Source organism: Ursus americanus, chromosome 10 (genome assembly GCF_024610735.1).
Source record: "Ursus americanus isolate L20-20 chromosome 10, mUrsAme1.1.p, whole genome shotgun sequence".
Classification (NCBI taxonomy): Eukaryota; Metazoa; Chordata; class Mammalia; order Carnivora; family Ursidae; genus Ursus; species Ursus americanus.
Genome location: NC_142136.1, coordinates 29,051,238 through 29,065,209, shown reverse-complemented (window position 1 = coordinate 29,065,209; position 13,972 = coordinate 29,051,238). Strand labels below are relative to the sequence as shown.

The following is a 13,972-nucleotide window of genomic DNA, read 5'->3' as shown; positions in this document are numbered from 1 at the left end:
TCCTGAGTGTTTGTATTCGGGAAGGTAAATTGAAATTCAAACTAAGTTCTCTTTTCCCCCAAACATATCATATTAAGCAGTTTTATACAAGTCATACTCAGAAGTGATCTTTTGCATTTTTATTTTTTGGGTAAAGTTTACTATCAGGTAGATTTTGAGAAATTAAATGGGAATTTGAGTTTCTCTACTGAGTTAAATGATTTCTGTGTGTGTGTGTGTGTGTGTGTGTGTGTGTGTGTAAATAGTGTGTGTTTGTATTTATGTATTTGTGTATATATAAATAGTGTGTATGTATAAAGGTTTGGGTATAAGAGTATGTATGTGTACCGATCAGGGTTTTCCAGAGAAACTGAAACAATAGGATATGTATATATATAGAGAGAGAAGGAGATTAATTATAAGGAATTGGCTCATGCTCTTACAGAAGCGGAAAAGTCCCAAGATTTGTAGTTTGCAAGCTGGATACCTAGGAGAGCCAGCGATGAAGTTCCTATCCAAATCCAAATGCCTAAGGATCAGGAGAGCTGATGGTTTAATGTCCAACACCAGGAGAAGATGTCTTAGGTCAAGCAGTCAGGCAGGCAGACTCCCTTCTAACTTAGCCTTTTTGCTCTACTCCAATCCTCAGCTGACCGGTTGTAGCCCACTATGTTCAGGAGGACCGTCTGCCTTACTCAGTCTATAGGTTTAAATGTTAATCTCACCCCAAAACACCCTCACAGACATACCCAGAATAATGCTTGGCCAAAAGTAGGCATTCTGTGGCCCAGTCAAGTTAACATACGAAATTAACCGTCAAAATGTGTGTATATATTTAAGTGTATGTGTGTATTCACACAGTGCAAATATATGTAAGTGCATGGATGTGGATGTACGTAAGTCGTGTGTGTGGATGGATGGATGTGGATGTGTTCATGTGGGAATGAGGCGTGCATGTCTGGTGTATTTGTGTGTAGTGCGTATGTGTCTCCATAGTGTAGTGTATATTTAAGGATGAAGAGCTTAACAAAGTGTACTTCATTAAAAGACTTCTACTACCCATGAGCTGTCAAGTAAATCTGGAAAGCTTACGTCCTTCTGCTTTTTACTTTTTAAAAAGCAGATGGAATATATTTGAAATTGAGCTTGTTGGTATGTTGCTGAAAACAGTGCACCAAATAATTCCATGTGGTTTCCTCTGAACTTCTTTCCATTCAGTTAACTCAGTACATGATATTATTAGTTGATTCTAAAATGTGTCACTGATGCCTGCAGGCCCAGTCAGCAGAGCAAGGACTCAGCTAGCTGAAAAGCTGGTGCGCACACTGTCAGGCTGTTCTGTTCTCAGCAGCATGACATGGTCAGAGGCCCAGTGACCCAGGGAGTTTGAGACTTGTATTTGTATCTAATAGACTGAGAAGAAAGCATGGATTTCCTTGGCTTCTTGGGTGGTCCAGGAAAGTAACCAGTGCAGGAAGCCCAAATTCTGCGTTCAAATTTTGGCTTGGTCACTTGCTAGCTGTGTCCTCATGGTTCAGTTGACTCATCCACAAAATAGGGATCATAACACTATCATGCCTGGCACACAGTAGATACAAGTAATTGTTAGCAATAATATTCAGGTGAATTATATTCTTTTATGATATAGGTACTGTTCAAATATTTCATTTACTTTGATTTGCCAAGAAAAATCCGTTTTCCTTTCTAATTTTTATTTGAAAGAGTAGTTTAAATCATCACCTATTGTTTTTCATATGTTGGTGTGTGTGTGCATGTCTATGTGTGCACATGTGTATACATGCAAATAAATGTTTTATGAGTGTGTGCATGTTTTCGCAAATGTCCTGTGTGTGGTTGCATAAAAGTGCACATGTGCTTGCATGACATAAGCATAAATATATCTGTATGCTTTGGTATGTATATGAGTTCATATGTACATGGATGTTTACGTGTGTACATCCATGTCATGTTTGGGAGTATGCATAGTGTGTGTGTGTGTGTGTGTGTGTGTGTGTGCGTGTGTGTGTGTGTGCTTCCTGAGAGCTTTTAGGGACAATAATTGTCTTTTTCTTTCGCTACACGTAATTAAGTTCTGTAGATCTTTTAAAAGTAAGACTAGATCATGTTCCCTCTCTTATTAAAAAATTACAATGTTTTTCCATTTCAGGTAGAATACAATTCTAACCCTCAGCAATGGTCTCTTACTTGTTCAATACAGTCCAGCCAAATTAATCTTTTTTTCTATTCCTGGCTCATTCCTGCCTTACAAGTTCTGCATATGCTATTCCCACTTTGGGACTGCTTTACCCCCATCTTGTCATTTCTGACTATTGACTATAATTGTGACCAACCCCTCCTCCAACCCCAGGCACTCCTTCTTTTCCTCAGAGCATATATTGTTATCTGGAATTGCAACATTCGTTCATATGTTTGATTGTATGTTGCCTGCCTCTTCCCAAGTTAGAATGGAAGACTTATGAGGGCAAAGCCTATGTCTGTATTATTCATAGGTTTCCATAACTATTTGTAGATTGAAAGAATGAAAGAATACTGAGGATGTATATGAGGCATTAATTCACAGTTTAGCGCAAAATATTATTTTAAATACATTAATTAGCACACTCTGCTTTATTGATTTTATTTACTATGAGATTTAAATAACATTTCACTTATGTGTGCTTTATTTAATATGTTTAAAGAGATCAAGTTCTTGGCAATATAAGCAAAGAGAACTCCAGAATCAAGTATTACAAGGGAGAGGTTACAATGCTTACTGTTGTTATTTATTTATCCTTTCTAAGTACTCCAATCTGGAAATAGAATTCTGGGAATTTTTTTTCTCAGACTCTGGCATTCAAATCTCACATATTTCATTTAGGCAAAAATCAACAAGAGGTAAAAAAAAAAAAAAATCAATGAGGGATATTCCGGGATAGAGTAGTTGCTTCTGTTGGGTTAATTGTTTCAATTTGCATGGTAAAGGTCCCCCCCCCTTTTTTTTTAATTGCTGCTTTTAGCCTGGGTATATACATTCTCAGACATCTGGATACAAGTAAAAACTTGGGTCAACATCTGGTTGCTTCCAAATATCTGTATCTTTGATGTTGTATAGATGCAACCTCAGAGACTTTGTAATACAATCTTAGTAGGGCCACAGGGCATGGAGAAGCAGGGTGTACCTTCTGTGGGTGTCCTTTACCCATGTGGCATCCTCTGTCAATCAGAGGGGCATTGGCTTGTGCTGGGTATGCGGAAAACACATAGAAACAATAAGAAAAGCAAAATTCCATTAAGATCAGAAACAGAAATATTAAAGGGTAACAACAAAATACTGACATGTTTTGAGTGACTACATGGAGTTTTTTGTTATAGTAAATACATTTTTTATTGTAGTAAATATTATAGTAAATATAGCTTACATTTCAGAACTCTATAGATTTTAATCTTCTTTTTATTTGTTGCCAACAGAACTAGTCAAAATCTGTAGTTTGAACACATAGTTATAAGTACCAGACACAGATACCAGGTTGTATAACATGGACCTCAACAGATTGGTATATTAATCTTAATCCAGTGTTGTGAATAGAAAACCTGCTAATGAATGTTAATTTTATAAAATATGGATTCTCCAAAGCTGATTTTAAATTCCCACAGCCTGGAGCTTGATATTAAGAGGATGTGCTTTCTGGAATGTTCCTTGAGATGTGTATATAGACTGTGACAAAATGTTCAGTGCACCTGGCAAAGGTTAAGAGCATAGCATTAAATGAATCATAATAGAGAAAGAGTCCCAGGACAGTGTTTGCAACTGGCCTAAAGGCTCCAAGATTAAAATATTGTCTCACTGAGTCTCGGAGATGTATAAATCCCTACGTACTTCTGCATAGTCACTTTTAACAATCTTCCATTCTTTGGCATGATCTCAGTGTTTAGCCTGTTTCTGAGTTTTAATAAATAGCGTTATTCATTTGGTGTTAATCTATCATTAACCTCATCATTTTTCTTCACTGTTTTAAAGGGGCCAGAGCCTTGACAATCTCATCAAAGTGACTCCTGAAGTAAACAGAAGTAACGCAGGGTGAAGATTATGTCTTATCTTTCTTCCTTCCCCACCTGCATCAATTTGTGGCACTCATCAGAGAAGCGATGTGGGAAAAATCTTTGGGTTGGAATCACAACGCCTGAAATCCATTACTCCCCAGCTGGGTGTCTTCGAGCAAGTCCCTTGAACACTCTGAGCTGAGGCTCCTTTAGTTATAAAATGAGGATCGTTTATCACTGCCTGGTCTACCTTTGTCACTTGGTTGTTGTAAGGATCGAGTGAAATAACGGCTACAAAATCCCTTTAAAGCAAGAAGGCACTATACAGGGAAATTATTAACAAAATATAGTTTAGTAACAGCTACCATGTTAGATGGAATACTTGTGGGGGGCAGGTGAAAGTTTTTGGCATATCATTACATAGTTGCCGATTGATTTTTTAAAAGCTCAGTATTGACCTAATGTTCTGGTTTTATTTTGAGGGTAAATAGGAATCTGAGCCATATATTGATGATTTGTATGGAGGTCAAAATTTGTACTTTTAAAATTAAGGACAAAGATTAGTATTGATTTTTCTCAAAACTTAATAGTAAAATTCATCTTGAGCACATATATCTTTTAAATACTTAGTTGATTTAATTCCATTTTTACTTACCATTTTTGGTTTTTTGTTTTTAAGTTCCAAAGATCTTGATAACCTCATCAAAGTGGTTCCAAGAACAGGAAAAACTATGCAAGGGTAAGATTTAATATGCTTCTGGGTTTTTTGTTTTACACATACCAATGCTTAAAAACATAATTAAATTAACATTTTAGCAGACTGGCACTGAACTCAATAATAGTTCAAGAAAAGTCTTGTGACCTCCACGACCTCATATCTAAAATGTTGAAGATTTGGGTCAACTAATTCTTAATAAAATGGAGATAAACTTTGATTAATAAGATGTACAGTTGATTTCCAAGAATGGACAAGACACTTATGTTCATTGATTTGTTTATTCTTCTCAAGCAGAGGATGGCATAGGAGTGGGGAAAGAGAACTAGATGGAAGACCATAGATGTGGGTCTAGGCCTTGGCTCTGCCCTCACTAACTGTGCAAAATGCAATTGGCCACTTCCCCTATTTGGGCTTCAGTTTCCTTGTCCTCACAGTAAGGAAATTGGGCCAAGAGCTGTCTAGTCACTTCAATGCTAATGCAATTACTAAGTGCCAGTACAATGGTTGGTATCATGGAAAGAGCAAGAGCTCTTGAGTTAGATTACTTTGCTTTCACTTAATCTTTCTGTGTCTCAGTTTTTCCCTTTGAGAAAATGGATCATAATACTTCCTATATTGAATGATTGATGTGAGGATTCACTTATATAAATCATGAAAATCGCTTGAACAGTGTCTGGCACATCATGAATTTTCTAAAACAGTTGGTTATTGTTTATTTTTTTTATGCAGCAGTAGTTAGGTCCAAAAATATATATTCATAGCACTGGAAAACTTCAATCCTTTGAGGTGGTCTCTGTATTCATAAATATTTTATAACAAAATATTTTTATAACAAAAAATGTTTCTTGGTTTTAATATTTGCAATCACATGATATAAATCAACCACTGATCTGATCGTTTCTTCCACACTTTAAAGGGGCCAAAGTCTTGACAGTCTCATCAAAGTGTCTCCTGAAACAAACGGAACTAACCAAAGGTGAGGTTCATGGAACTCTTCGATCTGTCTGGTTTTTTCTATTTAACTTAAAAAAATGTAATTCATTGTTCTAGAATTGAGACAACCAGTGACAGGACCCAAAATCCAACAGCTTTTGTGTGTCATAAACCTAGTGTTGATGTCCTTGCTCAGGGCTCCCGGTCTATGGGCTTTAATGGAGGAAAAAGAATTTCTTATAATATCTCTTATCAATCTGGGATTTGTGTTCCATGCTTGGGATTTCAACATAATTCTATTTCAGCATAATAGTTCAACATAATAGAATGCAATAGTTTACCTGAAAGGATATGGACATGATAAAATTAGTTTACAAGTTAATTCTAAAGATTCCTTAAGTGATACAAAACTTTCTGGCCTTTTTATCATCAGGATATATAACATAATGTCCAATAATAATGTATACCAAATTAGGCAACTTGCTTAGGCCTTTAGGGTTAGTGCTGGTATGAGAGCCCATTGTGATAATAGAAATGTCTCTTTAGAACTATGATTGTCTATTTGGGTGTTTAGAATAAAAGCAATTCATGAAACCCAAAAGTCTTCCTTGTTCTGATTTAGCCTTGCATGAAGTGCAATTCTGAAGTGATTTAATTAATATCTTAGAGTAGCCTCAATGTTACACGTTCACATTATATATATTACCCGCATACCTTGGAATCGGGAAAGAACTCTGTTTTTTAAAAGTCCCAGGTTTTGTTGTCTTGTTTGTTTGCTATTCATTTTGTTATTTTTTGGAGGGGAGGGAAGCAAGGTATACATGGAAATGATAAACAATTTTATGTTTTTCTCTTGTTCCCAAAACATCCCAAATGCTAATTTTACTACAAAATATGATACGGAAAACAAAAAGCCTAAGAGCAATTTAAATTTGAGGTCTTGAAAGAAACAAGAATAAAACTAAATTAAATTCTCATATATACTTAATTGTGTAAGATATGAATTCATAGCCACCTGCTTTTACATAGGGCCAAAAAGAATTCAAGTAATGGTGAAGTTTTTTTTTAAAGGTTTTATTTATTTGTGTGACAGAGAGAGAGCGAGAGAGCACCAAGTACAAGTGGGGGCAGGGGAGGGGAGGTGCAGCAGGCAGAGGGAGAAGCAGGCTGTCTGCTGAGCAAGGAGCCTGATGCAGGACTCGATCCCAGGACCTTGGGATCACGACCTAAGCTGAAGGCAGACACTTAACTGACTGAGCCACCCAGGCATCCCTGATTAAGTTTTAAGTTAACAATAATTTCTTAATGTAATATTGAAGTTGAACAAATGTACAGATTATTATTGATTTTAATTTATTTTACCAGCTATTGCAACTTGCATCATTGTTTAAGGATCCAAACACATTCCCTCAGCAAACACAAGGTAGACTTTTCAAGATTATTGAAGACTCCAGAGCAAGTCTCCAATTTTTGCCAAAAAATAAGATTAATCATTTGGCTAAGGGCTTTCTAAAAGGGGACATGAAAAAAATGAGAACAAATTGATTTGTTGATGTGTAATGATGCTGGATAGACTCTTCTTTTTTCATTGTTTCAATTTATTTCATTACAATAATGAAGCAAATTCTGTATAATTACTACTTGAGAAATCCATTTTGACACAATCACAGCATAACCAGGTCATTACTGTAAATTTATCATTAATAAATCGTTAGTTCATAAAATTGAATAAACCAAAGAATATTGACTTCCTACTCCTTCACAAACACGGGTTAGTTTTTAAATGATTTGAGAAATTTGGTGACATAGCATTCTTATACTTGACCAGAATATTTTCGTGTGATGTTGAACATATTTCTGTCTTCTGGAGGGGTTAAGACTCATTATATCTGGGGCCAAAGGTCAAGAAAAGCGTGACAGAGTAACTCCAAGGTACCTCTCTCAGGATTACTGTGATGATGGTGAAAAACATGGTGCAGATACAAGGAATTACCGTGAACATAGAGGGAGGATGGTAGTGAGAAGGAGCATGAGAGTTGGGGTCCTGTTGCTATGGTTCCAAACCTGGTTCATCCTCTGTCACTTCTTCCTACTTGCCCCCAAAGAGAGCCTTAACTTCCATGAAGCTCAGTTTCTTATTTCTAAGGAGAGGATGGTAATATCTACCTCAGTAGGTTGTTTTGAAGATTTTTAAAAACTTTGTAAAGTAGAAACTTGGTAAACATTACTTTTGATCTAGGATCCTGTTGTATGATCCACATGTGTCAAAAGAAAAAATGTCAGTCATAAAATTTGCAGATTTTCAGTGAAATTTGAACTTTTATTTTGTTTTAGCAGGAAAGAAGGTCTTGATGAACTTATTAATGTAAGCCCCAAAGCTGTCAAAAACATGGCTAGGTAAGAGAAAGGCGTTATGTGTTTTTTCTGTTTTGTTTTTTTCCTCTTTAAGCACAATTTGAATATAAATGATTTACAATCTGAATATATCTGATTTACAGTCATTCTGTGGGCAAACTGAATATAGATCTTGAAAAGCCTTCACAATTTTTATGTTTCTGGAAATAACTTTCTATTTGTTACTGGCAAGAAAGAGCGGTCACTGGAGAAAATAATATGGTGGTGAATTCACTTCTTTTGGCCTCAAGTAAAGCAACTGAAAGGAGTGATTGGGGTGGGAACATGTGCTATATTTGTTTTATTTTTTCTTTGTAGTATTGATGTTAATATCTTTGTCTCTGGAACTGATGAAAATGTATTCCTAATAGTTAATTTTTTAAAAAGACCTAGAACACCTTATTAGATTCATCATCAGCAATAACATGTACTTCATTTTTAAAGAGTGTTTTCCGGTAATCAGTGGAAATTTTATGAGGTATATTGTTTCTTAGATGGTTTGATGCTCCCAGCAAAGATATAGACCTAAAAGTTATTATTTCTTTAGGTAGTATCTGCAAGATGATAAAACTCACACTTGTCTCTGGTTATATGAGGATTTTTATACTGTTACATACTACTCCTTTATTATATATAATCTCTTTTATATATATATACATATATATATATAATCTCATATATATAACCTTATATATAATCTCTTAAATATATAATTTTATATATATATATATATATATATATATATATATATATATATATATATATATATATATTTACAGTGGTCTCATGATTTCCCTTATTGAGTTTAGTTGGTACATATAAAAGTGCAAAAATTTAGAGATGAAGGAGGGATCCTCAGAGAACTCCCAGCCCCATTAGTTTGAACAATTTTGAAAACCATTGTCCCAGTCAAACCTATTCCATTTCCAAAAGAGGAAACAGACTCACAAAGGTTAAGTGATCTGACCAGGATCACAGAGAAAAGTGGTGGAAGGCTGGTAGTAGTTCTGTGATCGGCTAGGCAGTGAATAATTACTGAGCACCTACTGGGTTTGAAGCTTACAACTAGGTATCATTAGTTGCACATTAGGTATAATTATAGGCCAGGGATGCCAGAAAGAGAATTCAGTAGACATACTCAATCTTATTAACAGCAGGCAATTATCATAGATTAAAGCTAATTATGTACTGGGGGCACAGAGATGTTACTCCAAGAGAATAATAGGTTGTCAATTTAATATATTACATTTCGGAACCCTCATGTTCTGCTTGCTGAATATAGAATGCATTGTCAGGACATTGCCTTTAAAAAGAAAAAGAGACATTGAATAGTTAATTTAATAAATATGACAGGCAGTCAAGTTCATATTCATAGCTTCCTAGGAGTACAAGTTGTTAGGGATAGGTAGATTCTTAGAAATGGTCCAGTCTCCTCACTTTACAGATGAAAATATTGAGGCCAGGGGCAAAAATTTCATAGTTTCCTGTGAGTTCTACTAATTCCCAGACCAACTCCTGGTCTTGAAATCACAGCACACAAACTTTGATCTTATAATAAATCAAAGTTAATTCAGCACCTCCAGAAATAGTGGAGGCTTATAAAGCTAGGATTGTTGTTCTTGCCATGCGACAGCCAGGAAGTGTCCTTTACTGCTCTGCAGGGTCCTTTGAAATATGGCTTCATATGTGACAATGGCACAAATGTGCAAATGACTGTAACACTTTACACCTCTTCAACTACATGGAGGTAATAACAGCTAAATATATTCAAATATATCTCTTTACTACACCCTTAAGGCCAAACAAATGAAAGCAGTCACTTGAGTAGGAAGAATGTTACATTTTTCCTGGAGAAACTTTAGATGTAAGATTCCTGTGTGTGCAGGGATCCAGGGCCTAAAAAAAAAAAGTCTATAATTTTGCTATTTTCAATTCATTGAGATAAACTGCATGATGCTATCAATCAAGGCAATTCAGAACTGACACCGAGATCTTTGTTTGGTTAAAAACACCGTGCTGTCTTTTTAGGAGTAGTGGTAGAACATAGCATACATTTCCATATTTTCTAAGCTAGGATTTCCCAAACTGTGGGTCAAAACCCATTAAAGGGTCTTGTAATTAATGTAGTGAGAGGCAATCAGCATTTTTCCCAATTAAATAAAATTAATTACAGTGGAAAATATGAAAGTTCTTCTGTAGTAAAGGTATTATTTAATGAAATTTGTGTTTGCTTGTGTATGTCTATCTGAAAAGAGAGCATTGGGCTATGATACAAAATGTATTTCTTAATGGGCTTTATGAAACAGTAATTTGAATATCACTGTTCTAGGCTGTTGGATAAATCAGATTTTCTGTGCTCATCAGAACAGTGAAAATGAAAGTTCTCATGGTTGTGTGTACAGCTCACTCTAATTATGCTGGTACACGAATATTACATGTAGTTACACTAAGAAATATTGTGATTAATTTATATGTTAAAAGACTGTGGCCTTTGAATATATTATCTCCTCTACAAAGTTTTATTCTTTGTACTTTTTCTTCTAATATATGAAATTAACCTCACTTTATTTTACTTTATTTTAATTCCAGTGTAGCTAACATAGTGTTACATTAGTTTAAGGTGTATAATAACATCACGTTAGAGATTATTGTCTCTTAGGCACGGTTGAACTTTATATCAGTTCATGCAAGGAAATTATATTTTGGATAGCTGTCATATGTTAATCATTCCTTTAATAGTATTTGTAGACTCCAATTGATTATCTTTAATTGCAAATACTATTATTGGAGATAATTCAAAACAGTGAAAATTCAGTTAGCGGCTTTCTGTCTACCATGAAGATCTGCGAATGACGATGGAAAGAAGAGACAGAGTGAAGCCAGGAGCTGGGAAGCACATTCGATGGAAATATTAGGGTTGGGGGAGGGAAATGCAGAACTTTTCTTGGAACGTTTTGGTGATGAAGCTCTAAATGGCTCCCGCTCAGTTCTTAACCTTGTTTCAATCTTTATGACAGGTAAAATGTCTCTTATTTTTCTATAAGGAAAAAGGACTGCTGGGGGCGGGGGGCAAGAAGGGGAGACAGGCAGGTTGTTGTCCAAGATGGAACTGAAAAGCAGGTGTTCTCAGTCCTGCAATTTCTTGCCATGACGGGCTATTTTACTTCTCTGAATAAATATTAAAAAGGGGTTTAAAAGAACACTTCAAAAAATCATCACTTGCTAGCCCTTAAAACAAGGTATTACACGGAGGCAGTGAATGGGAGCTAACTATGTGGGAAGAAATACTGTTCATGATTGAGAAAAGAAACTGGTGGGGCTTCCAGTAGGAACTGGGCAGTCCTCAGAGTCTGTAAGTCATTTGACCATGAACAGCTGCATTCAGTTCAGCTTTTTAGTTATTGTAAAGGAAGGAAAAGTCACCAATTTAATGGATTGCTGGAATTCTCCATGCCAAGCCTTAGGAAGTATAATCCCAATTTTAGAGCTTATTAAAAAAGAATCTTCAGTTGGTGAATATGATCTTAAAAATAACAAGGAAAAGGACATTAAAATCAGCGTGTATCTTTCTAATGTTAAAACACTGCAAAGTTGTTAATCACCAGATGTTTGCTGTGAACGCCTGCCAGTGTGCCCTCGTGGTTGTGCTCTGGCTATGACGTGTGTTAAGTCAGAGCAGCTTCTCTTCTAATCCAGCATCATTTGTCCCTCCTACATTAGCTAGAAAACTTATTTCAAGGCTGTTCTATGCCAAACTAGTATATATCATACTAAGGGATAAGATAGCTTATCCTTTCTTCTAATTTCAACCAACTTGACCCGCATTATCTCTAACACAAGCTGCTTTAATTTGTTTTTTTCCACTTAAAGAAATCAAGATCTTGATAAGCTCATCAGAGTGAATCCTGAAACTCTCACCAACAACCGGAGGTAATAGAACTGTATTCATTTCTGTGCTTTGGTTAGGAAGAACGTTTTGTTTTATCATTATTTCAAGCTGATTTGTAACCTGAATGCTCCTGCCAAAAGAACTTTATCCATAACCTGCTCTCCTTTTATTTTTCTATTTAAAGAAACCAGGATCTGGATAACTTCATCAAAGTGAGCCCTGCAGTGACCAGAAGCAGTCAGAGGTAATCAGATAAAAGCAGTCATTTTGTGTTTTCATCTGTTGCCCCTGGCTGCAGTGGATTTATAATGTTGCTTTATCGACCTCGCCCAACCAAAAACCTTATCCCTACTCTGAACTTTTTTTTTTCTCTTTCAAACAGTGAAGGCTTGGACAATCTCATTAAAGTGAAATCTTCAGCTCTCAGCAACCCTGAACGGTAAATGACTTTGCCTAGCTATCTGGAAGTGGTCTCAAGGTTCTAGTTAGGAATTTTGTTTCCTTCTCTCTCAAAGAAGCCTTTTCTTTTTCTTTACTGTTCAAATGAAGGCACAATCATAACTCATGTGTCTCCTGTCAGCAAGGAAACATGTTGCCCTCTTCAGGAATCAACTGCACTATTGACTCTGTTCTGTACTTTTTATTTGCAGTAATTCAATGTTCGTTGTCTGTAGCAAATAGAGTGTTAGGGCTGAAATGAAAACTGAGTGCAGTCAAATAGGAAGAAAAAGTATTTTGAGAAATTGAACCAAACTGGTGGCTTATATAGACGACTATAGAGAATCAGAAAGGATATTTAGGGTCCTCAAAAATCACAGATCCACAGCTGGTGGGGGCTCACAAAATATTACAGCAGATTTTATCCGTGAACTTGCATTTTGAGTTCTGCAAATATCTTGTGATTTTCTATCTTTATGTGATACCTTTCACCTAAAGGGCTTTATTAATAAACAACAAGATAATAATAGATAATGCACCAGAGTGCATTTATTAGAATTCAGATTGTTTATCATGATAAACATAGAGCTGAGAACCATAGTCTCAATAGTCTAAGATCAAGAAAGCAAGTTAACATATGGGAAAGTGTTGTGGACCTGCTGGAAGAAAGAAGACCGTGTAGTACACTCATTGGCCCAGCTCTTATATCTCCTAGATATTGTCTATATTAGTGCATGATTTTGCTGTTTCTGTTTGTATGTTTTTATCACTGTGTTGTTGGGGTCTTTGGAGCAGGGGGATGCAAAGGCTCTTGAAGAGCCATCCCTGCCAAGAGTAGCATTTATCCAGCACCTCTTGTGTGACTGGCAATCTCTATACATTTCATCCTTACAACTACCCCATGAGTAATATATTCAGGCACCCTGTTTTATAGAAGAGGAAACTATAGCTCAAAGACATTAATGACCTTATTAAGAAAGAAAACACATCCCAGATCAAACTCAAGCCCTTCTGATGTCACTCACTATCCAGAAGAAAAAGACAAAATCTGTGGCTAAAACAGTTCACACTCCCCTTTTCTTTCTACCCTTCATACTCCCCACAGTCTCTTCCCTTCTAAGTCCCCCTCCCACCCTGCAGCCAAAGGATTACAATTAGAAACATTTATTCTAGAAAATTACCACTAAAGTGACAGGGAGGAAAGAAAGTAGTTGTCTCCTAGAGGTTTCCTGATAGTTGAAATAACAGCAGACTTTTGCTGTCAACGCTGCCACTGAGAATTGTATGGAAATATCTTTGTGAAGTAAAACCATTTCTTCATAGTGGTTTTGGTGGGGACAGATTTTTCTTTCCATTGTAGCAGTAGTAGAAGGTTCCCCACCGTGTTGGAAGTGGTTAGGTTTACTGACCACACACGGGATCACTGACAGTGGTTACGTAGCCAGCTCTTCCCTCTGTGGCTGATTCCACAAAATGTACTTCTGTCTCTGTCGCTGTCTCTCTCTCTATCTCACACACACACACATACACACACACACACACACACACACACACACACACACACACACACACACACACTT

General features: G+C 36.2%; 1 protein-coding gene across 1 annotated transcript in view; it reads left to right on the top strand.

Moving 5' to 3' along the window:
- Positions 1–13,972, top strand: part of SCEL (sciellin) — a 103,564-nt gene that overhangs the window by 66,073 nt on the left and 23,519 nt on the right. The window contains exons 19-25 of the mRNA XM_087865060.1: positions 3,998–4,057; positions 4,700–4,759; positions 5,655–5,714; positions 8,006–8,068; positions 11,936–11,995; positions 12,139–12,198; positions 12,337–12,393. Of these exons, the coding sequence (XP_087721186.1) occupies positions 3,998–4,057; positions 4,700–4,759; positions 5,655–5,714; positions 8,006–8,068; positions 11,936–11,995; positions 12,139–12,198; positions 12,337–12,393 (420 nt within the window). The remainder of the gene's footprint in view (positions 1–3,997; positions 4,058–4,699; positions 4,760–5,654; positions 5,715–8,005; positions 8,069–11,935; positions 11,996–12,138; positions 12,199–12,336; positions 12,394–13,972) is intronic.